This window comes from Centrocercus urophasianus, unplaced genomic scaffold (assembly GCF_019232065.1).
Source record: "Centrocercus urophasianus isolate 14NV4802_14NV808 unplaced genomic scaffold, USGS_Curo_1.0 seq_335, whole genome shotgun sequence".
In the NCBI taxonomy this organism is placed as follows: domain Eukaryota; kingdom Metazoa; phylum Chordata; class Aves; order Galliformes; family Phasianidae; genus Centrocercus; species Centrocercus urophasianus.
This window is the reverse complement of record NW_024884906.1, coordinates 1-23,089: the sequence shown is the minus strand read 5'-3', so window position 1 is coordinate 23,089 and position 23,089 is coordinate 1. Positions and strand designations below refer to the sequence as shown.

General features: G+C 59.9%; 2 protein-coding genes across 6 annotated transcripts; both read left to right on the top strand.

Annotated features, from left to right (window-relative positions):
* The first annotated feature begins 629 nt into the window (after nucleotides 1-629).
* On the top strand, nucleotides 630-5,666 carry PPP1R1B (protein phosphatase 1 regulatory inhibitor subunit 1B). 4 transcript variants are annotated; one of them, XM_042830512.1, is made up of 9 exons: nucleotides 630-861; nucleotides 2,260-2,395; nucleotides 3,137-3,197; nucleotides 3,613-3,641; nucleotides 4,211-4,286; nucleotides 4,528-4,656; nucleotides 4,878-4,943; nucleotides 5,351-5,491; nucleotides 5,564-5,666. In XM_042830512.1, the coding sequence occupies exons 2-9, from the start codon at nucleotides 2,315-2,317 to the stop codon at nucleotides 5,641-5,643; spliced, it is 663 nt and encodes a 220-aa protein (XP_042686446.1). In that variant the 5' UTR covers nucleotides 630-861; nucleotides 2,260-2,314; the 3' UTR covers nucleotides 5,644-5,666. The 4 variants fall into 4 exon arrangements, with proteins under 4 accessions (XP_042686446.1, XP_042686449.1, XP_042686447.1 ...); XM_042830515.1 differs by lacking the exon at nucleotides 630-861 and having other exon boundaries at nucleotides 1,468-2,395; nucleotides 4,875-4,943; XM_042830513.1 differs by lacking the exon at nucleotides 630-861 and having other exon boundaries at nucleotides 3,619-3,641; nucleotides 4,875-4,943.
* A 477-nt stretch (nucleotides 5,667-6,143) lies between these two features.
* On the top strand, nucleotides 6,144-22,332 carry STARD3 (StAR related lipid transfer domain containing 3). 2 transcript variants are annotated; one of them, XM_042830511.1, is made up of 15 exons: nucleotides 6,144-6,240; nucleotides 9,403-9,682; nucleotides 12,291-12,368; nucleotides 12,643-12,720; nucleotides 12,811-12,864; nucleotides 12,968-13,085; nucleotides 14,168-14,266; nucleotides 14,908-14,963; nucleotides 15,619-15,711; nucleotides 16,918-16,980; nucleotides 17,952-18,047; nucleotides 18,522-18,601; nucleotides 18,932-19,036; nucleotides 20,292-20,385; nucleotides 22,173-22,332. In XM_042830511.1, exons 2-15 carry the CDS (start codon nucleotides 9,467-9,469, stop codon nucleotides 22,275-22,277), a joined length of 1,335 nt encoding a protein of 444 aa, XP_042686445.1. In that variant the 5' UTR covers nucleotides 6,144-6,240; nucleotides 9,403-9,466; the 3' UTR covers nucleotides 22,278-22,332. The 2 variants fall into 2 exon arrangements, with proteins under 2 accessions (XP_042686445.1, XP_042686444.1); XM_042830510.1 differs by having other exon boundaries at nucleotides 6,161-6,262.
* Nucleotides 22,333-23,089: the final 757 nt, after the last annotated feature.

The following is a 23,089-nucleotide window of genomic DNA, read 5'->3' as shown; positions in this document are numbered from 1 at the left end:
CCCCCCCCCAAAACCCCACTTTCTGCAGGACCCCCAACAGCCCGGGCAGGGAGGATTGCCATGGATGGGACAAAAGGGTTCCCCGGGATGGGGGGCACGAGGAGCACGGAGGCACCCACTGACCCCCCCCCCCCCCAAACCCCTCCCCATCCTTGGCCCCGCCCACACCGCTGCCCAGCCCCCTCCCACCCGGCACTCACCTTTCGGACCCGAGTCCCGCCATCCTCCTGTGCACCTCCCACGTGCGCGGCCCCGCCATGCTCCATCCTCGCGCTGACCTGTCCCCACGATTCCCCGTCCCCAGGATGCTACGTCCCCACCGTGTTCCAGCCCTACGCATCCCCATCCCCACAACACCGCACCCCTCCCGCACCCTCTCCCTGCAGCGCCCCATTCCCCCATAGGATCCCACCACCACCCCGCATCCCCACAGCTCTCCATCCCCGCAGTGCCCGTCCCTGTGGCCGCGCTGTCCCCATAGTGGCACCGAAGCTCCCATTCCTCCCAGTGCTGGCAGGTGGGGGGTGAGCGCTGCCTCCCGCACCCTGCTGCTATTTTTACTTTCTCTGCAGGAGGATTTGCTGCTGCACGGAGCTGCAGCCCCCACGGCACGGCACGGCACGGCATGGCACGGCACGGCACGGCACGGCACGGCACGGCACTGCTCCGGAGCAGCCCAAGGAGCTGCAGGGCTCAGCCAACACTGACACCACAAAGAACAGGTCCACACCATTGCCATTTTGCAGTGTGGCTGTACGTAGAAGCATGCAATGGGGCAGCGGCTGCAGCGCCACGTTCCAACCCCATCGCCGTGACCCGGTACCCATCCCAGCTGTGCCCACAGCGACAGAATGGGAGCAGGTGGGGGCCGCTCCCAGAGCTGTTATTGGGGCTGTGGGTGCTCGCAGTGCTGCAGAGCGGGGAGGGGACCCGGCCACCCCCTCACACTGCGCCTTCGTGCGCGGGAGGAGAGGGAACGGCAGCGGGAAGGAGCCCGGGAACCTGTTGCCATAACAACCACGGGTCCCACACTGGGGAGCAGGATGGGGACAGGGAGGATGCTCAGGGTTTGGCACAGGGTGGCCAAGGGATCCCGGCTTCATCCTCCCCCCCCAGTACAGCACCCCCCCGGGGCTGTGCCCGTGTCGGCAGCCCGTGGCTGCTCTTGCACCGGGCCGCACGTGGTGCGCATGGGGCCGCGCTGTGCCGCGCAGTGCCGGGCGGCTGCTCCATGGCCCCGTGCCACAGGGGTAAATATGTTGCTGGAGCCACAGCTCCTGGCCCGCAGCCACTCGTGGCCGTTGGAACACCGGGAGATAAGAAGGCAGAGCCCGGCACCCCCCCTTCCTTGCTTCGGTTTCCTCCACGCACTCGGCACCGCCCGGCCCTTCTGTCCCGTGTGTGACATCCAGCCGGCACCGGCCGTTTCCACACGGGGCTGGGAGCGCAGCGCGGCTCGTGTAGCATCGTGCAAGGAGCACGGGAAGGGCGGGGACACGGCTGGGGGCTGGAGCCGAGCCAGGGGTGGGTGCGTCCCCGAGCCCGTGTCCCGACCAAAGTCACCTGGATTTTATGAGCGGTGGAACCGCAGATAAGCGGCTTTGGAGTCTTCAGTTCTTCCAGGAGAGGAGTTTGGGTTTGGGGGAATTTTCCATGGAGAAAACCACAGCGATCCAGAGCTGTGATCCTGTGACAGCACCGTGTTCTGGTTCTGCGACATCCCTGGTGGTGGGGACCCTCAGCACGCAGGCAATGGGACATTTCAGGATGCTGTGTCCTCATGCGCCCACGGGATCCACCTCCACAGATATCCCCTATGGGGCTGACCCTGTCCCCCAGGCAGACCCTGTCCCATAGTAGGAGTCCCCGTGCCATGGGGCAGCCCCCAAAGCTGCGCCCCACAGTGTTCCACCCAGCCAGGCTGCCCACTCTGCCCTCCAGTTTGCAGAGAAACTGAAGCTCCAGGCGCTCGGATGCCCACAGCCACACACAGCCCTGTCCCGTTCCACGCAGCCACTGCGGTCCCCCCCTACTCCCCCCCCGGTGGGGAACGGGTTAAGGGGCCCGGCAGGCTCGAGCCCCCCTCCCTGGCTCCCCGAGGGCTCATTATCCATGGCCTCAGCCCCCCTGCCCGGGGGATGAATAATGCAGCGCGCTGGTAGGAGCCGTGTCCTCCCTCCCTCTCCTTCCTCCTCCTCCTCCTCCTCCTCGCGGCTCTGCCTTCCCCACCTCCCGCCGCTCAGTCCTCACCGTGCTCAGCCCGGGCGCTGCCGAACTCCGTGTGGCACCGGGCAGCGGCGCAGACCCTGCAGCCATGGACCCCAAGGACCGCAAAAAGATCCAATTCTCGGTGCCGGCACCCCCCAGCCAGCTGGACCCCCGCGCCGTGGAGATGGTGAGCGCAGGGTGACAGCGGGGTCACAGAGGGGTCCCCAGCACGGCACCGTGTTCCTGCTGACCCCGGGTAGTGAGGGATCGTGGGGTGCGGGTGGTGAGAGTGCCAGTGGTGTCCCATGGGTGCCTCGAGGTGGAGGAGAGCTGTGCAGGGGACAGGACGGGGACAGCGTGGGACGGGAGGGAAGGGATGGGACAGGGAGAGAGGGACGAGGAGGACTGGGGGGATAGAATGAGGGATGGAGGAGACCAGAGGGAGGGGATGGGGGTACAGAGAGGAAGGGACAGGGTAGGGGATGGGACAGGGAGACACAGGGACAGGACAAAGTGCTCCGAGGTCCTGTGCCAGCAGCGGATTTGTGCAGGAGTTACGTGTGGGGAGAGGGCAGGACAGGAGTGGGACAAAAGGGAACGGCTGGGACAGAGCAGGCAGGAATGGACAAGAACAGGATGGGACAAGACAAGGGAGTGTGCAGGCTGTGCCCAGCTGAGGGAACACCCCCAGGACTTGGCTCCTGTGCACCCTGGACCCACGGCTGTGTGGGGCTGGGGGCTGGGAGGGGCTGGGAGAGGTAGAGGACAGCACGGGGACCCTGAGATGGGGACACGGCCCCTCCATGGGGCACTGCACCTGTCCCCAGCCCTGTCCTACTGAGCACCCCATGGGATGGGGACACGATGGGGTTCAGGCCTGGGGCACTGGGTTGGGGACAGGGGACTGAGTGACATTGCTGTGCCTCAGATCCGCCGGCGGAGGCCCACGCCTGCCATGCTGTTCCAGCTCTCCGAGCACTCATCCCCAGGTGAGCCAGGACACGGACTGGTACCAGGTTGGGGACGGGAGGGGACATCGGGTGGCCCTGAGGGTAGAGGCAGCTGCTCCAGGGATGGGAGGTGTGAGCTGGGATGGGACAAAGCAGCTGGAATGTGACAGGGTGCCACAGGTGGGGTGGCAGGAATGGGACGTGGGGGTGGAGGTGGGACGGGTGTCTGTGAATGGGATGTTGTGGCAGAAATGGGACACGATGGCAGGGATGGGACCTCAGCGGCAAGGATGGGATGTGGTGCCACATCTGCTATGGGATGTCAGGGATGAGACACGGTGATGGGGGGGAGGGGGACGGCTGGGGGTCACACACGGGATGGGGGGACAGGGACAGGGCAGGGGCTGCAGCTCCAGCACCCGTCCTACCCACCCATTCTCTCCTGGCGCTGCGGATGTAGAGGACGAGTCCCTGCCCTACCAGGTGAGTGGGTTCCGTGCACCTCTGTCCCTACAACAGCCCCCAGCCCACCCCTGAGCCCCCCCGGCACCGCCCCCCCCCCCCATAGCACAGTCACCACAGCGTTATCGTGGTGCTGCAGCCCTGCCCCGTCCCAGTGCTTATCGCTTCCCTGCCTTCTGCTGGCCCTGGGGACGAACACACGGCGCCGCAGGGACGGGGACATGAGAACGGGGACTGGGGTCAGGCTGTGGAGCTCAGGTCCTCACCACTGACCCCCCGGTCTCCAGTGCAGTGTTCCCATCACAGGGATGCTACATTGGGGGTCTCCGTTACAGAGGTCTCCCTATGGGGGCTCAACATCAGGTCCCCGCTGCAGGGTATCCTTAAAGGGTCCCAATCTCAGGGGTCTCATCCCACAGTCCCCATTGTGGGACCCTCACCAAAGTGCCACAGTCCCGGGGGGCTCCTCCCTAGATCCCCACAGTAAGATCCCCATCGTGACACCTCGTCCTTGTGGGGTCACGGGTGTCCCCGATGAGGGAGTGGCCGTGTCCCTGTCCCCAATGCTGTCTGGTTGCTCTGTCCTGCAGCGAGCCTCCGGCGAGGGCTGCCTGCTGAAACCAAAGAGGACCAACCCGTGTGCCTACACACCACCCTCGCTCAAAGGTACCGTCCCCAAAAGCCAGGTCCTCCCCAGGGGACTTTTTGGGCAGCTCCCAGAGCTGGCTGAGCCCCCAGCTGCTGTTATCTGGATGGGGAAACGGAAGGAAGGAGGGCATGTGAGGCGGGTGCAGAGCAGTGGGCTGGGGGACCTGGGCACGCCACACCCCCGCGCCTCTCCCAGTGCTTCCCAGTGCTTCCCAGTGCTCCCGGTGCCAGAGCGGGGGCTGATGCCAGTGCCCCACAGCGGTGCAGCGCATCGTGCAGTCCCACCTGGAGAGCGGCCTGGCTGGAGGGGACAGCTCTGATGGAGAGCCCGATGACGGGGACCCAGAGCTGACTCGCACCTGCGACCCAGACAGCGCCCTCGAGCCTGGTAAGAAGGATGGTGACATGGGGACAAAGCCTGCAGCAGCCTGGGGGACGTCAGGACGTGGGACTGAGTGCTGGCAGCTGCCCTGGGGGGACAGGGCTGCAGTGTCCCCTGCCATGTCCTGGAGCCATGCTGATGCCAGCCAGTTCCTCTGGCCGTGTTGTCTCTGGGGGGGGGGGAGGCATGCCTCCTCTGCCTCGGCTCATCTCTGCCCTTCTAAGAAGCCCTGGGGAGCCAGGCCAGAGCTGAGCGAAGCGTCTTCCCTGCCACCAAGGCACACAAGAGGAAAGGTAATGGGGACAGCACAGGGAGGGGAACAGAGGGGTTGGGAATACTGTAGAGACTGCAGTGGGAGTGGGCCAGGGATGGTTCCACTCTGTTTGTTACACTGCATGGATGGGGACTCTGAGGATGGGGATACTGCTGGGATGGGGCCAGGGAAATTGCAAGGTTGGGGACATTGTGGTGATGGGATCCCTCTGAGGACGAGGTGATGGATGGGGCCACCTCAGGAACCCTGTGGGGAGAATGACACTGGAGATGGAGACTGTGTGGGAACAGAGACAGGGATGGGGCCACCATGGGGATGGGGACACTGTGGGGATTCAGGACTGCTGCCATTCCCATGACCCTGATGCAGGCAGCACAGTGGCTGCCCCATCCCATGGTTGGCCACTGTCTCTCCCTCATCCTCCAGGGGGGCAGAAGGTGTCCTTTGCGGGAGGCATCGCTGAGCGCAGCGAGGACCTGAAGGCACTGACTGTGTCCGACATCCCCGAAGACCCCGAGGACCCCGAGGGGGGCGAAGGCGACGAGGAGGAGCCGGAGGACGGCAGCGGTACGGGGTGCGGGGGATCCCTGCTCCCTTAGATGGCAGCGGGACCCCCGCCTGACCCCGTCGTCACCGCAGAGCACAGCGAGGAGCGGCGGCACGTGGGCCTGGCAGGCACGGAGCGCCGCCGTTCCCCAGTCCCGCTGGGCACCAGCTAGCCAGACCGCGGCCCGGCCGGGACCCCCACGGCCTGCCCCGCATCACCGCAGCTTCGCTCGCCGCCCCCGGCCCCGCTCGGAGCCTGCGCTTCGCGCGTGCCCCCGCATGGTTCCCGGCCCGGTTGGCGGGACCGCGGCCCCACACCGCTTCCACACCGTGGGGGCCGGCGGTGAGGCTGGGGTCCCAAGGCCGGGGCCCGCCCCGTGCCCCCTGCATGCAGCAACGCCCGAGTTGCGCCCCAATAAACGGCTGTACAGAGCGGCGTGCCCGTGCTCGGGGGGCAGCGGGGAGCTGAGGGGCGGCTGAGGGCGGGAACCGTGAGGCAGCGCCGCGATGGGCTCTGCGCGCTCCCCGCGCACACAGCGGGATGGAGCCGCTCAGCCCCGCGGAGCCGCTCCCTGTGCCGCTTCTCCTGCCGGCTCGACTCCGCTCCGCTCCCCACGCCCCCGCAGTCCGCCATGACCGGCGCCGGCGCAGCTCGGAGTTTTACTTCCGGGGTCAGAGGTGGTGGCGGGGCCGGAAGTGGCTTGCGCTGGGGGAGTACTTCCGGCGAGGCCTGGAAGCGGTGGCGGCTGTCGGCTGTCGGCTATCGGCAGGTACCGGGCGGTCCGGGGCGAGGTTGGTACCAGGAGCTCGGCGGAGCGGAGCCGTCCTGTGGAGCGGATTCGGGGCCGGAGTAGAGCGCCGGGGCCTTCGCTGCGGGGCGGCTGCTGGGCTCCCGTTCCTGGGTCTCCGGGGCCGCCTGGCCGTGCCTTGCCTCCGCGGTGCTGCGCAGCGCCGCCTCCCGAGGCGGCAGCGGGGCCGTCCCGGTGGGTGCTGCTGCCCCACGGCGTTTTGCTGCCGGGCCCCCCGAGGCCTTCACCGACATCCCGGGGCCGCCCCAGGCCCCGGTACCGGCTGCGGGCTGGCCGTGGCGGTGCGGTGGGAGCTCAGCTCCTGTCCCACGGGATCCCCGTAGCGCCGGGCCGGGATTGGGGGAGCTTTGCTCACAAAGCGGTGATTTGAGAGCTCGGGGCTGCGGGGCCGCAATCTGCCCGTGCTGCCCCTCAGGAAGCAGCTGTGGTACCGGTAACTGCCCGGCGCCGTGTCCTGTGGTGCCTGGGCTGGGCAGCAGCTGCTGCCCCTTGTCACGTGCTGCCACCCGGCAGCTTCTGAGGTCACTCACTGGACCCATGGAGAAGTTTTATTTCTGCTCTTTGTGCGAAACCTGTGGCCTTTCTCATTTCTGCACTGTGATCCTGAGCCTCTGATGGGCCTTACTGAAACCAGAGGCTAATTGCACAGCGATCACGCCGGCCTCCAGGCTCTGCGTGAGGAAAGCTGCCAGCTTGGGGGTGGGATCTTGAGCTGCTCTTGAGGACCGGAGCTCTCCCTGATATTCCTTATGCAGGCTGCACTGAGCTTGTGTGTGCAGAGGAGGGGAGGCCCTGGGGCCGGTGCAGCTGGCAGGGGGATGCAGACCCTGCAAGGTCTTACAGTGCTTTGAGAGCCCTGTTCACAAACAGAGCAGCTGAGCTGGGGCAGCAGGGGATGGCGTGGGGCTGACAGGGTGAGGGACAGCACGGCACAGGGAGTGTGGGCAGCTCACAGAAGGGCACTTGTTGTCAGTGCATCTCTTCCCTTTGGGCACTCAGACACGTGTCAGCAGCTGGTGAAACACCTGCAGCTGGTGGCTTTAAAGCAGCCCTCCTGCACTTTCCAGGTATCTCATCTTCAGTGCAGAGTTTGGTGCAAAGGCTGTCACTATCAAAAGAGGTGACATGAGAATTAGCTGTTGAAGTCGTCATGTGAGCTGAGAAAGGCACATTAATAGGAAGTTGGGGGCGCGGGAGGAAAGGAGAAGCGGTGTCACAAGATGGAAAGGCTTCTTACTGTAAGACATGTCATTAGCATGCAAACGTGTGCTAATGAGAAGCTTGTGATTTGAATCTAAAAGGCAGGAATGGAAGAGGGAGAGGCTGCGGGCTGTGAGGGGGCTGCTGCAGCCTTTCCAGGGATAGGTCCCATGTTGCTTTTGGCTTTTTCTCCAGGAAAGGAACATGACTGTGTCTCCAGAGCTTTTGGAACCCCAGCAGGTCCCCAGTGCAGTGTTGCTGCTGTGCATCGTGGCACTGAACGCTCACTAATTCATCTGACACCTGGGAAGAGGCACATTTAGCACGCTCAGAGCAGCCTCTGCTCACTGTCCTTCCTGCCCTGTGGTGGAACAACCCCATCTGAGCAGGAAATATTCTGGTGTTTTCAGTGTTTCTGTACCGCAGCGCCTCTGTTTTACTCTGAAGGTAAAACCCTTCTCACCGCTTCCTGCCCAGATCTCTGTGCTGGCTTCAGGACAGGCGTCAGCTCTCACCTGGAAGGCTGGGGCTGAATAAGCGATGGCTTTAGGCCAAGGAGAGCCAGGGATGTCCCTGCCACCGTGGGGAGCGGGGCTGAGCATCTCCCAGGCTGAGCCTAAAGCGCTCTGAAGTTGCCGGGGCTGCTTAAGTGCAAAGTGCTGTTTGAGTGGAGAGCGGTGACGCTCTGCCACAGAGAAGGCGGCAGGCAGGCGATCTATTATTTAGCACTCACAGATGTCTGGAACTTTTCTCAGTTTGAGATGGGCCCCTGGCTCGTGGCAGCGAAGGGCCGCGCTGGCCGTGGTTGATCTGAAGTGACAAATCCTCGGCTCCTTCTGCAGGGCCGCAGGGAGCGGCTGGTGGGGACCTGATAGCCCCGGCTCCCTCCCTCCTTCCTTCTCTCCCTCCCCAAGGGCTGCAGCTCAGGAGCTGCTTTCACTCCCAGGGTTGTGGTTTCAGCAGTGTGGGGCAGCTCCTGTCGTTGTCCCAGCGTGTGGTGGCTGCCCCTTCCTGTGGTTCTGGGCACGCTCCTGGGGCTTTTTCCCTCGGGCAGCTCTGACTGCAGCCTCCTGGTTTTGAATGAGACTTGCTGTAATAAAACGGGTCTGACTCTGGGTTCCAGAGGAAGCAGAGGTGCTGGGGCAGCAGCTAATCCAGTAAAATGCAGTTGTTTGGAGACCAAAAATCTCTGAACGTGAGTATTTTGGAGAGCGTGAGTTTGTCCTGGTGCAGTAGCTGTGGATCACAGTGGGGTGAAAATCTGGGGACGGCGGCCCCCTGCTTTGGCACCTTTCTCCCTGTTTGTCTCAGGCGTGCGCTCAGCTTCGTTCGCACAGCAGCCTCCTTGTGCTCTGCTGACGGAAGGGAAACGTTTTCACACAATGGCTGGCACGGCTGCCTGAAAACAGGCGTCAGCCTCGGCACCCCGACCCGCTCACGTGGTGGCCACGCACCCAGCACTGCCAGGACCAGCGCCGATGGTGGCTGATCCCTGCCATAAAGCTGAGCCGTGGGGCTGTTGGTGGCTGGTTTCTGTCTCCCTGAAGTGGGCAGAAGGGATGGGGGTCCCTGTGCTGGTGCAGGGGGCGGGGTGCAAGCCCTGGGTGAGCTCTGATGTGCTTTGTGCTGACCTAAAAGGCTGCACGTCAGCCTGGTTTCTGTGACATGATGTGGGATAGCAGTGGAAAACTGTGAGACCATGGCATGGTGTTAGCCTTTTCCAGTAGGAACGGTGTAAAACAGACAGCATCCAGCTGAGCTGCTAACAGGGTTGTGTGCCTGGAGGAAAGGCATCATGTGCACGTTTCCTTTCTGTGCTTGCCTGCCTGCAGCTGACAGCACTGCTGAGAACAGGAGGGTGACACCTCCAGGCGTAAGGCTGTGGCATTGCTCCCCCAGGCTTCCCGTGTTGTCTCTCCATAGGTGATGTTGTGGCTCTGCAGATGTGGCCCTGACTGACGTAGGCCCCAAGTTGCTTGGGCCAAGGATGAGCAAGCCGACAGACCTGCAGCACGACCTGGAACGGAGCCTCCCAGCCATCGCGTCCATCAGCACCTCGCTTTCCCAGAGCCAGGGCTTCTCCCCGTACTGCTACTTCTCTCCAGAGAAGAGGAAAGCCATCTCAGATGTGAGGAGGACCTTCTGTCTCTTTGTCACCTTCGATCTGCTCTTCATCTCTTTGTTGTGGATAATCGAACTGAATGTAAGTTGGGAAAAACAAAGGTGTGGAGTCTTTCCCTTCTCAAGTCGTGCTTTTGTAAACTCGGCTTCCTCTGCGCTAATTGCTGCGTTTCAGAAGTCTCAGGCCAAGTCTTTGTTTGCTCTTCCCAGCGTCCTCTGATTTGCAGTGGCTGAGCAATCAGTGTGCAGTCAGTGCTAGCTGAAGTCCAGTTCATTTCCTGTGAGCGGCCCCGCTGCGGCTGCCCGGGGTCATTAACGCCACGCATGCAGTGCTGGGTGTTGTGGTGTAATGAGATCTGTGGCTGTGGGATTGGGAGGGGGAGCCGTCGGCCAAATTTCTCTCCTGCCCTCTTCAAGAGAAGCTGCTCTCTGCCTGTGCCAAGCAGCTGCCAGCTTTGCTGAGTGCCCTGTTCTGGAAGCCTCGGAGGGCGAGGAGGGGAGCGCAGACCTTCCTCGCGCCGCCCAGCTGGCACAGGGCACAGACAAAAAGGGCTTTGAGCTTTGGACCCGGAGCGCTGCTGCTAATCTCTGCTCCTGTGAACCGAGGTGCAGCTCTGCCACAAAGGAGCCGGCGGTTTCGGTCCCCTCTGCAGAGGCTTCGTGCCAGCACAGGGCGCTGCGTTTGCTTTCTGTCAACTGCTGCAACCAATGAGGAAACCTCGTTTATTTACTTCAATCTCGTCAGGTCAAAGTTGTTCCCTGGGCTTCGTTTATTTATTTTTTTCCCCCTCCACCGGTCCCGACTCGTTTGGCCGCGTGGGGAATGGGTTTCAGGTTACAGGTACTCCATGTCCTGGCACAGAACAGCCTGATTGGAAAGGCAAGATGATCAGATAGACCCCGCTGCTTCTGCAGGCCGCCCTCCGGTGTCTGGCCTTTGTTTATCAGCGCTGGATCCTGCGCTCACTTAGCAGCTCTTATCTCTGCCCAGCTTATCTCCCGCAGTGTCTGCACGTAACGGATTGCCTCGGCCAGCAGCTCCGTCACCCCGCTCTGCCAAGAGGCTGCAGTGACCCCCACAGCCTCGTGGCAGCACGGCAGCTCTGGGGCAGCATTCCTGTGATGCCGATGGTGCCCTGGACCCCAGCCTCCTGCTCCCTCCTTGGTTCTCTCCAGAGAGAGCTTTTCTGCAAATCCCAACCTGCAGCCCTGGGGAAATGCTCTGGCAGCGCGGTCGTCAGGGTAATTCTGAGCGTAGGTCGTGCAGGTAGCCATTAATGAGTGACTAACTGGTGATATTTAGGCCCCGAGCCGAGATGCTGCATATTTAAGGCTATTAGGACGACTTATTTGCCTAGTTATGAAGAGCAATGAGTTTATATCGTGACTAATGCTTTTTTTATCAAATGGTTTCCTTTGCTGCGAGATAAGCTGAGCAAATTGGCCCTCGTTAAATGTCTGTCTCCTGCAAACTGTCATTCTGCAAGCTTGCTGCTCTCAGAGACAAAGAGGTGCCTCAGTCAGCTCTTCTCATATTTAAACTGAAACACCTCCCAAAAACTGTAATTCAAAGCCTCACTGAGTTCAGTTCCCCCTCTAACGTCTCCTAGCAGAGCAGTGCTGTTGGAAGAGGCTCTGTGGGTCCCTTTCAGTTCAGGATTTGCTTGGTGGCTGCTCGTTGAAGCTGGTGCGAGCCCTGCAGCCTCAAATCTAAGGCAGCAGTGCACAACTGCTCACCCCCTCCCCTCCCTGACTGTTAAGCAGCAGCCCTGACCTAGAGGGCCCACTTCCCAATGGCTGCCTCGTCTGTCCTTGGACTGGCTGACGAGAGGGTGCCAGGGCACCAGCCTGCCAAGAACTGGCCTGAGATCCACCAACTTGTTTCTCACAGATCATCAAACAGCTGTCAGCATATACCAGCTTCCAGGCCAGCTGGGCTGTGTTCAAACCAATAGCCTAAAGGTGAAGCATTTGTTCCAGTTACCTGAGCCATCCACTTCCTCATAAACAGCGATTCCAAGCTCCTGAGAACAGGATTTATGGTGTCAAAAGCGTCGAGGCTGTCAAGCCCCACGTTTTTTAGGGGTGAGATAAGAGAGCTCTTTAAGATTTTTCCACGCCCTCTTACAATCCTGCAGAACCCTGCTTTTGCCTCTTCAGGCTTTCCTTGTGTCTCTATGTGTTTCTGGCCTTCGGACCCCTCTCCTGCCATGCACCAAGACAGATCTTTTGGGTGTCCAGAAGGGCTTCCTGGGGCTTTTCACCTGCCCCGTGTTTCCTCCTGTGCAGCTGAAGTCTGTCCCTGGAATCTCCTGATGAAGGGATGGGCACAAAGGGGGAGGTGCTGTCCTGTAGGCTGCAGGAGACAGAGGGCTTTAGGGTGGTGATGTGCTGCCATGGGATACGCTGAGCCAAACAGCAGCTTTTCCATGTGAGGAAGCCCCATGCAGAAGTGCTTAGTGTACTGGTGTGCTGCTGCAGCCCCGGCTGCCTTCAGTGTGAAGCAGAAATGTGCTGCTGCATCTTCCCGTGGTCCTGCGCCAGCAGAGGATCCTGCAGTGTGCATTTGTATGCTTAATGCATAACCTGACCCAGCAGCAGCCTCTGGACGCCGCTTGGCCGGGTTCTTTCTGTCATTAGTTTCTTATCAGTGCACTCAATGGCTTTCTCATTTCCTGTCTCCTCTTCAGACCAAGGATGGCATTCAGAAGAACTTGAAGAATGAAATCTTCGATTACAATTTCAAGACCTCTTTCTTTGACATATTTGTGAGTATCCCAGCCTGCTGCCAGTGGGGCAATAGAGCAATAGCTTGGAGCTCAGCCTGGCTGTGGGGCTGCTGGGGAGGGCAGCTGGGGGTCTCCCACATCCCTGCTGCTCCTGGCCCAGCACTCGGGCAGCTCGCAGCCCCCCCTGCTGCACTGCTGACCCCTCCTGGCTCTGTAGGTGATGAGGTCAAGGGGGGGGGGGGGGCTGCGTCCTCCCAGCACCTGGCAGGGGGACAAGGACACCATCCATATCAATGGCTTTTTGTTTTGAAAGGTCTTGGCTTTCTTCCGATTTTTTGTGTTGCTGCTGGCCTACGCGGTTGTGAGGCTGCGCCACTGGTGGGTCATAGCGGTAAGAAGGGCCGTTTTCGTTTTCCTGTTTTCACTTTGAGCCTCTGCCTGGAGTTTGCCGAGATCTGAGATACGTGATTTTATTTTCCAGGTCACCACGTTGATATCCAGTGCCTTCCTGATTGTGAAGGTCATCCTCTCCGAGGTTGGTTCCCATGGGCTCACAGGGGATTGCTTTGTGATTGCTGCTTGCTGCTGTTTGCCATTCTCTGTGAACTCCCTGTGACTTTTGCTTTTTCCCCACACAGCTTCTCACCAAAGGGGCGTTCGGTTACTTGCTTCCCATCGTCTCGTTTGTCATTGCTTGGTTAGAGACTTGGTTCCTGGATTTTAAAGTCCTCACTCAGGAAGCAGAAGAGGAACGATGTAAGTATTCTGCCACCAGGCCTGGCCTTTCTGCTGCTTTGGCAGCACCTTGGCAGAGATGACATTTATGGAGAAGTGATCTCCAGGCTGGCTGCGACGGGAAGTGGCTGATTCAATTCTGTTACGGTCTATGAGTCCCTTCAAGGGAAGAATATACCAGATTATGAAAAGCATCTTTTAATTGAGAAGAGAAAAACGTGCCAAATTCTTCAGTGTCTGGATACCGAAGCCAGACGTGTTGGAAACAGAGCTCACCTCCACATCAGTGAAAATGTTTTGGAACAGTGGGGCAAATGCCAGGCGGGTGGTGGGACTCTCCAGATTGTGAGATCCGTCTTCAGATCTGGGCTGGAGACCTTTGGAGAGGAATGATGCAAAGATCTGCTACGGGGGTGCAGCGCGGGTTGCTGCGTGTGAGATTTCACAGTCTCTAGTCAGCGAGGTCAGATTAAACTGGGACTGAATCTCTGTGACCTAATGCTTCATGAATGACTGCGTGTGGCAGGGCACCTGTCCCTTCCAAGGGTCCTTCTAGGGACTGGCTGCTCGCTCTGCGTCATGCAGCTGTAATGTAAAGCAGTGCTGTTACAGCACGAGGGCTGAGTCGTTCTCCCAGGCTTCTCTGACGAAAGAGAGCTGGGAAATGGCACATAAACTGAGAAGTATTTGTCAAGTGAGGCCGGATCAGAAATGCACTGAATGACTGGAAAGCACCAGAGGATGTTTGGGTCTTGCAAGAAGGCTTTAAGATGAAAAATGATCAAGTGTTTAATGCCTCTATTGGATTAGGCTCGGGTTCCAAATTGCTTCCAGGGGAAGCTCTTATTTAATTAGATGCTTAATCGCCTTTGGATTTGACAGGCAAAAGAGCCCATTGATCTCCGTGCAGATAAAATGTCTCCAACAAAAGATGAGGCAATAGGAGCTGAAAAGCTTGTGGGCTGGCTGGTGTCAGTGCGGGCAGAGCAGCTGTGTCTGGCAGAAAGTGGCTGGGAGGCTGGAGAGGGGAGGGCTGGACGGGAGGACGGGGCCTCAGCCCCCTTGTTTAGGACTTTGCATGTGAAACCTGCTCTGCTTTGCAGGGTACCTGGCAGCCCAGGCTGCAGCTGCCCGGGGGCCCCTGCTGTACCCTGGAGCCCTTTCTGATGGGCAGTTCTACTCCCCACCGGAGTCCTTTGCAGGTAACATCCTCTGCTCCCATCCCACGTTCCTCTGGGAGCTCCTTGCCCCTGTTACTGCCCTCTGTCTGAGCCGTGTCTTGTTAGCCCAGCTCTTGGCAGAGGCAGCAAGGCCTCCAAAAACGGGTGTTGCAGAACCTCTCCTTGCCCCACGCTGCTGCCCCGCTGCCGTGGTGCCGTGGAGGAGCAGGATCATGCTCAGCCTGGCTTTGGCTCGGTGGGAAACGAGAGCATTTTGTGGTCTTGGGGTTAAATGCTCTTAAGCTGCAATTAAAGTGCTTGTGGTTAAACGCTGCCCTCACTACGAAGGCATGGGGGTGAATTGCTGAGAGCAGGTGAGGGTCGGAGCTGGCAGAGTGCTGCTGCCTTGTGCTGGCTGTGGCACCATCCCTGCTCAGCAGCCAGCAGGCATCAGCCAGAGCAGTTGTCCCAGTGTTGCTGACACCCGGGGCAACGCTCAGTGCCCACAGCCTGGCTGGGAGCAGAGCAGCACCTGGCAGCAATCTCTGTGCTGGGGGAGACAGGATCTGGGCTGTGCTGGGCTCACACCCCCTGCTAGCAGCGTTGGATCCGTTGCAAGGTCAGGGGGAGGTGTACAAATGGGCTCTTTGTTACCTGTGCTTTAATTGTGTGTTGCACCCAAGGGTCGGACAACGAGTCGGATGAGGAAGGTCCGGGAAGGAAGGCGTTGACAGCTCAGGTAAACAGAGACAGGCAGTCCTGTCCCTCGTGTCGAGGCCCTTTGCCTGGGGATGTTTGCTGAAGTGCCCTGCCTGCCCTGGGAGCGCTGGCATCGCAGCTGCAGCACGAGGGATTCTCAGTAACACAGCATCAGCCAGCTTTCCCCTGCAGCTTCCCCCAGGGACGTGGCTCCGGCTCTGCCTCTCCCCCCTTCCCTGATCCTGTATCACGTGCCACAAGGGCTCAGCCTTCACCATCCTCGCTGAATTCTAGCGAGCGGGGCGGTGCTTCACCTCCCTGAAGTCTGGCTGGGCACAGGCTTCTCTGTGCTGCTTTCCAAGTGGTTCTGCTGCTGTTCAGCTCCGGTTTTGGCACTTTCACAGAAGGAAGCTCTGTGCACCTCGCAGCCCTTTGCCTGCTGGAAACCCTTGCACTAAGGCAAGAGAGTTGCTGGTGGGCGCAGCTGGTGTGTGGATGCAAGCCAGGGCAGGAAGCGTGGCTTCAGGCTCCAAAATGAGGCCTCTGTGCCCTGAATTTAAGAGATTGGTGCTGTGTGGTGATGGGAGGCAGCCCACTTCCCTCTGCCAGCCCTGGGAGCAGGGCAGCAAACCTTGCACACACAGACGTGGGGCTTTCTGCAAACCCTTCTAGTGAAATGTTCCCTTCTCTCCTAGGAGAAAGAATACGTCCGACAGGGCAAAGAAGCTATGGAAGTTGTGGACCAAATCCTCGCCCAGGAGGAGAACTGGAAGTTTGAGAAAAACAATGCAAGTGTCCCCCACAGCCCAGTGCTGGGCAGCGCTGGCAAAGAGCACGGATGGCTTAGCAAAAACTGGAGGGCAAACGAGGCTTTTGAAACCTCCTTGCAACATGAAAAATTAACAAGCGTTACAATTACCTGATTGAATTAGGAACCCATTCCAGCTCAGTTAAATGTAAAATCCCCCCTTATTTAATTAGACGTTTAATTGCCTTCCCGTTTGATGGGAGAGAGCCCACGGCCCCTCCCTCCCCATGGCCGGCGGGCCGGGGGGGGGACAGCTCACCTCTGGGGGGGTGAGGGCTGCAGAGCATCGTGCTTTTAGGAGCACAGCAGGTCTGGGGTGGCTCTGGCTGCTTGGGCTGCAGCCAGTCATGGAGCAGGAGCATGTGGGGCACAGCCCAGAGCTGTGTGCAATCCCCCTCCTCAGGACAGGGGCGTTGTGGACGGAGGGATGTGCATCAGCAGCTCTGACATGCGTTTTTCCTCAAGCTACAGCAGGGTTTTCTGGGCTAGCTAAGGCTCCTTTCTGTCTCTGTAGAGTGGTGTGAAAGTGCCTTTGTCCCCCCCGAAATCAACCTTGTTTTCTACTTGTGGGCTTGCAATGCAGTTGAGGTGAGAGTCCTGCAAACTGCACTCTCATCTGGTGTTTAAAATTCCCCTGTCAAGTGATCCATTGTTTGATGCCAAACTAGCTGGGCAGATTGTTTTCTTTATCCAAAGGGGGATGGATTTAAATAGACTAATCAGAGTTTAACACAGGGCTAATGATGAAAGGTTATCATCTGTCCATCCCTAACCCCTCCAGGGAGTCTCTTCTCAGATGTAGGTAACAACAGCAGTGCTGGCAAACTAACCCCTCTCTCATACAGTGGTGTTGGTAGCTTGCTGCAAAGAGAATTTGACCTTGAAACTGAGTTTGCAGGCTGGCACGGGTTGGATTCTTTTCCTGTCTCATCACTGCTGCTTCTCTGGATGTTGTTTTGTTTATGGAAATTTGTGCATGGGCATCTGAAATGGGCTCAGTGCCGTTCTGTGCTGGGGCTGCCTGGCGTGGGGGAGCAGGAGCAGTTTGGGGCCAAGAATGGCCCTAGGAAATGGTCCTGGAGCAGGCGAGCTCCTGCGGGGCCCAGAGACCATCAGGCTTCACCTTAGGTAGAAGCAGTTCTTCTACTTTGCCAGCATAAATGAAACTGTCTTGTTTCTTGCGCAGGACTTCGGTGATGTTGTTTACACTTTTGAAATACCTTTCCATGGCAAGACCTTTATTTTAAAGGTAAGAGCCTTCCTGTTTTGCTTCCTCAGCCTGTGTGATACATAGAGAAATCGCTGCTGTGCTTGGAGCCGCGGCTCGGCTTTCACGCTCTGTCCTGGCCCTGGCAGCACAGGTCAGCCTGCAGAGCACTCTTTGCTTGAGACAGATGAACTGCTCTGCACGCTGTAGGGAATCTCTCCAGGAAAACCCCTTGGCTGGCAGACAAACTCCCCGGCAAATATGCTGGGCCCCAGTCTTTGCTGGTGGAAGTGGGAGCAGGTGACTGCAAGACTCGCTTCCAACCCCAGCATCTAGGACTAATCTGACCAAGGAGGCTAATTGCAACTAATTGCCAGCAAGACCAGGGCTGAGCGTGCGTCTGCTGCTGCCTGGCATTGAGGAGAGCTGCTCGGAAGCGCGGCGCCCTCGCTGGAGCAGCTTGGCTGCAAACCATGCTTTAATGAAGCATCGGTGCTGCGGTGGCTTTTCTTTGTTCCAGTGCATATGCTGCCTCGCTGGCAGAGCTGCTGGAGGAGCAGTTCTGTGTTGGTGAGGATGGTCCCGCTCTGCTGCGTTAACCGTTTGCTTCCGAAGGTCCCCAGTCCCATGGGGACGTGGAGAAATGAATGTTAGCTGTGCTGGAGTTGTGGGAATCTTTCTGGTGACTTTCCAAAGCAATTGCACGTGCAGCAGAGTTGCTGAGAAGGCAGGATGAGGGCAGAGGGGCCTGAGATCGCTCTGTGTGGCCGTGGTGCAGGTGGATGCTTGTCCCCCCTCCCAGCAGGCAGCAGCTCAGTGACTGCTGATCCCAGTTCTGATCCCCATGCCTGCCCTTCTCTTTGGCAGCAGGAAGCAACGTTGGCTGTGCGGCCTCACCGCTGTCCTCCTGCTTCCTCCCAGTTGTTCTTTCTGATCTGCTCTGCGCTCCTTAGAAAAAAGAATCACCCCCAAAGCGGAGCGAGGGTCCGGCTGACTGCTCTGTCTGTCCTCAGGCTTTCCTGCAGTGCTCTGCTGAAACGGTTTACCAGGAGGTTATTCTGCAGCCCGAGAAGATGATCCTGTGGAACAGAACGGTGGCAGCTTGCCAGGTGAGCGTGCCGGACAAAGATGGCTTAATCACAGGAGCTCCTTGAAGCGGAGAGCTGCAGCTTCCCAGCCCAGCGCCGGCTGTCAGCGGTGCCCAGGCCCTACTGGAGCTGAGCTGGATCAGAATCACCGAGGCGTTAAATCTCCGCCGCTCAGCCGTACGATCCGAATGCTCTGCGGCGGCCAGCTGCGTGGCTGTGCCCATCCAAAAGCCCACGAGGTGGGCAGGGAGCTGGGCCCAGTGCCTGAGCCAAGCCTGCTTCTGCTCGGCGCCGTTTGGCGCTGCCGGCGTGGCGGGGATCCGACGGGGACGCCTGTGCTCCCCCCAGGAAGGAGGGGCAGCCCTGGGCCGGCAGACAAACCTGTGTGCGCTGCCACAGCTCATCTCCTGCCCCCAGATCAGCTGCTGGGGCTGCAGTGCCCAGCTGTTGGCAGCTGTAGGCGCAGGCTGAAGAGTTTCCTTTCCTTTCTCCCAGATCCTGCAGCGGGTTGAGGACAACACGATCGTTTCGTACGACGTAGCAGCCGGGGCTGCAGGCGGCGTCGTTTCCCCCAGGTCAGTTTCTTTCACCACTTCGTACTGAGCCTCTGAACACCTGTAAAACACAGAGAGAAGCTCCTGAGCTCAGTGAGAGCCAGCAGGGCTGGGTGATGTCCCTAAGGCAGGGAGTCCCTCGAGTCCCTTACAGACGCTCTGGCAGGAGTCTCAGAGCTCAGGATCTGTCCCGGTCGCTCCCTCTGTCTCCCTGCTAACCGTGCTGCCTGTGTTTTGGCCATATGTTGACATAGTCCTGCCACAGCCTTTCCCAGCAGCCCCAGGCACGTGATCTGCTCCTTCCAAGTCTCACGCACATCTCAAAGCTGCCGTTGCCCTTTCTTTGCTCAGGGACTTTGTGAACGTGCGGCGGATCGAGAGGAGAAGAGACAGGTACATTTCCTCAGGGATGTCGACCACGCACAGCCTGAAGCCTCCACTCTCCAAGTACGTCAGGTAAGAGGCAGGTTCTATTGTTTATTTATTTATTTTTAGCTGGTATCTGACACGTGCCTTGCTTAAGCATAGGGCAGAGAGCCACTGAAATGAGAAACCTGCTGTCTTCCTGGCACCGTTTGCAGGAAGCTGATCTATTTGTGGAACCAAACCTTGCTTCCCTTGTTCTTCTCCCTTTTGTTAAGGAAACGCTCTGTGCTGCTCGGGCGTTTCCCAGCCCCGCTCTGGGGAGCGGAGGTGCCGACAGTAACAGCCCAAACCCCAACCCCTTCTGCATCCTGTTTGTGTAGCAGCCAATTCCCAAACAGGGCCAGCTGCCGTTTCGGAGGGGCAGGGAGCAGCTGCCCACGTCTTTCTGTGAGCCTCTCGGATGCCTTTTGCTTCTCGTAAGCCACTTGCTTACTGACTCTAAAGCCTGCAGGCACCGAGGGACGTTCCTGGCGGTGCATTGAGCTGCGCTGGGGTGGAACAGCTTCCAGAGCACCAGGGGGGTCCCGGCCTCTCCCTTTCCACAGGGCTGGTTCCACACAGCTGCTGATGGATCTCAGCAGGGCTGGTCTCATCACACGAGGATCCTTGTTACTGCCTGTGCTGCTGCCTGGGGCCCAGCTGTGCCGCTTCGCGCGCTGACTTTGTTTTTCCTAATAATCTGGTTAAAGTAATTGACATTTTAACTCGGAGACGTTATAGCTGCCTCAGTCTATTTAAGAGCTGGGGACTTCGGGGCCTAGAAAAAAAAAAAAAAATAATCTGTTAACAAATGTATGCAGCAAAAATAGTGCATGTTCCTGAGCAGGGAAGGGAAATCTGTGTTTGGGCTGCGTGTGCGAGCGCAGCTCTCGTCTCTGAGGCGCTCAGATGGTGGAGGAAGGCTGCAGAGACGCGGCGGTGCGCTGAGCTCGGCCTGACCGTGGGGCCTCCCTGGGTGCTTCCCACTTGTTTGCAACCAATTCTGCAGTGCTGTGTCTCTGCAGCCTCCCAGCAAAGCAGTGCCAGCGTCGGCCAAGCCGGAGGTCTGGAGGCAGCCCCAGCACTGCTGCTGTGGGGAAACTGCTGGGCAGATTGCGTTTGTGCCCATAGTGGGCCAGGTTCCTTCCTGGATGCTCTGAGCATCTGCTGGTGCCCCGCTGGGCTGCTGTCAGGTGAGGGGCTGTGGCTGCAGGAGCCAACGTGGGGTCGGTGCAGTGCGAGCAGGGCTTTGGGGGGTGGCTCTGCAGCTTTCCCAGATTGATTTGGTGCTGTTGTTTCCCCGAAGGGGTGAGAATGGACCTGGAGGATTCGTCGTATTGAAGTGCCCCAGCAACCCCCGGGTCTGCACTTTTATCTGGATTCTAAACACGGACCTGAAGGTAAAGCACTGATGTAAAGCACTGATGTGTGAGCGTCGTGGCCGTGTCCCAACCCCAGCAGAGCTCATCAGTGTGCTCCTAAAGCTCTGCCTGCAGCAGGATGGGGCTGAGGACCTGCCCTGTGCTTCCACCTGGGCAGTGCAGGGGCTGCTGTCCTGCTGTGAGCCTCCCCTGGGCACGGCTCTGAGCTGCTCTTGGAGGCTGCAGTAGTGGGGCCTGAGTTTTGCAGACAGGACCTGATCACCACCTGAAAATCTCCCTCTTTCCCCCTGAAGTTTCCCCGGTGTAGATCTGGGAAACCCTTCCTTACCTGACAGATCTTGGTTACGGGGCTTCACCTCTGTGCGGGGACTGGGAAGAGGTGATTTCATCCAACGTTAGTTGGACAGGGAAGCGTTGCCTGGCTGCTTCCAGGAACCTACAGCAGGGATGAATCATTTGCTCCCAGACACCTCGGCACAAACGCAGACCCCCGCGGAGCTGCGGCCGCACGCGGAGAGCAGCGCTTCAGCCCCGCGCCGTGACCCAAATCCGGAGCTATTTGTGGAGCTGCACGCAGAGTCCTTGCTGGTGGCCGGGACAAAGGCAGCAGGCGGGGAGCCGGGGGGGAGAGGGGGGGGCGCTGCCCTGTTTTCTTCCTGCGCCGAGGTTGGTGTGGAAACGGCGCTGCAGCAGCGAGCACAAAGGCTCCATTCATCGGCGCTGCGCGGCGCGGCCCCCTCCCCTCCCACAGCCCTCCCCTCCCACGGAGCAGCTCGGCTGCCGTTCAGCATTGGGCTCTGGAAAGGCTGCGTGCAAGCGGATCCTCTTGGCGGCTCCTTGGCTGGGACGTGGCACGGCTGCGCCCGGTTCGCTGCCCCTGGCTCTGCTCGGCACGGGGTCGGTGCTGGAGCTGCTTCTCCTTCGTGCAAATCTCTCCTCCGCCTCCTCCTTCCCTCTGCAGTGAGCTGGGCTGGAGGGAAATCGGCTCCATCTTGCACAACTGAGCTGGGAAAGGGGAGGTCCCCGCTCTGTGCTTCCCAGGACGCCGAGTGCTCTCCTGCTGCTGCTGGAAGAAATGCCAGAGCAGCCGAGCTATTAATAATGCTTCCACCATCTTCCTGAAGGGCTCTGCTGCTGCTCACAGCCCTGGTCGCTGCTGCCTTGGTATTTCCTTTGGCCCTGACGGCGTATTTATAGCTCGTGGCTCATCCCTTCCTCCAGCGAAGGGCAAGGGTTGCACACGTGTGTGTGTGTGTGTGTGTGTGTGTGTGTTTGTGTCTGTGCTGGCACTTTGCCCCCCTGCTCAGCTTGGAGAGCTGCCCAAAATGGCCCCCGCTCCTCAGCTGGGTGCTGTTCCAGCCCCAAAGGGCAGAGGGGAAAGCCTGCTTTGGGGAAAAGCCCCGCAGTGGGGGCTTCCCACATCCACGGGGCTTTTCCTGTGCCCTGGGCAGGGGGACGTGGCCCCTTCCTCCTTCTCTGCACCTCAGCACCTGCCCCCTTCCCAGCCCGGTGCTGCTGCCTTCCCCCGCAGCTCCTGGGCTGATTTTCTTAGCAGATAATGGAGCGCGGGCCGAGGCGGCGCGGGTTGAGTCGTGCAGGGCTTTTTAGGGAAATCAAAACGTGCTTCAGTTCCTCCCCCAGATCCCAGAACTCCCTGAGAGCAGCAGCTCCCCGCCGCGGTGTGCAGCCCCGTCCCCACACCTTCTGGGCGCCCAGAGGGGGGGTCCTGCAGGGCCTTTCCGCTCCCTCTGGGTTGCTGCGCTGCCCCCCTCACTCGTGTTCTGTTTCCTCTGCTCTCCTCGCAGGGTCGCCTGCCCCGGTACCTCATCCACCAGAGCCTGGCAGCCACCATGTTTGAGTTTGCCTTCCACCTGCGGCAGCGGGTCGGGGAGCTCTGCAGCAAGCCCTGAACGCCGTGCTCTGCCCTGCTGGACTGGATGTGGGCAGGCAGGAGGGGCTGCTCCTCTCCTTCCCCGCCCAACCGGAGCCCTGGAGCTGCTGTGTGGTGTGTGCCAAACCCCTGTCCTGCTCTGCCCTGCAGCTGGGATCTGCCCGGTGCTTGGTCTTCCCCCCAGGCTGCTGTGCCGAGGGTGAGGGATTCGGAGGAGGAAGCCAGGCAGGGTGAGCACGCAGTTCTGTCCCCTGTCACCTGCCACTCGCACACGGGGACAAAGCACGGCTCCTGTGTGGCTCGTGGCACTTTCCCCTGCGTGGGGGGCTGCTGTGGGGACCCTCGGGGCGCTGCATCCTGTGGGATGCTCCTGAGCTCAGCGTGCAGCCCTGCAGGCTGTGGGATCAGAGCCTTCCGCCTTCCCCAGGGGCTGCGGGGGCGAGCGCAGCTTGGTGCTGCCTGCACTGCTGCCACGTTCTGCTCTGTCACGGGAAGCAGCATGGAGCTGCCCCTGCGTGGGTGCCCACAGCGGCAGCCCTGGGGTGGGGGGGAGCACCCGTGGAACCCCCCAGGGGCTGGACCTGGGGTCTCTGCCCCTCTATCAGTGCCCGTCCTGGTGCTTCTGTTGGTACTGGGGGCACCTCCGGCTGGCATCTGTCAAAATAAAGAGCCTTGCACTATTTGCAGCCCGCTGCTTTCCTCGTGCCCTTTGTAACTCGATCGAATAAAAGCGGGAGGAGCCTGGGGGGGGGCAGGCAAAAGGAATGCGCCCAGGGCTCCTGCAGGCCCACTGGCCAAGGGGGTCACCATCCCCTGCCCTGCTGGGCCACG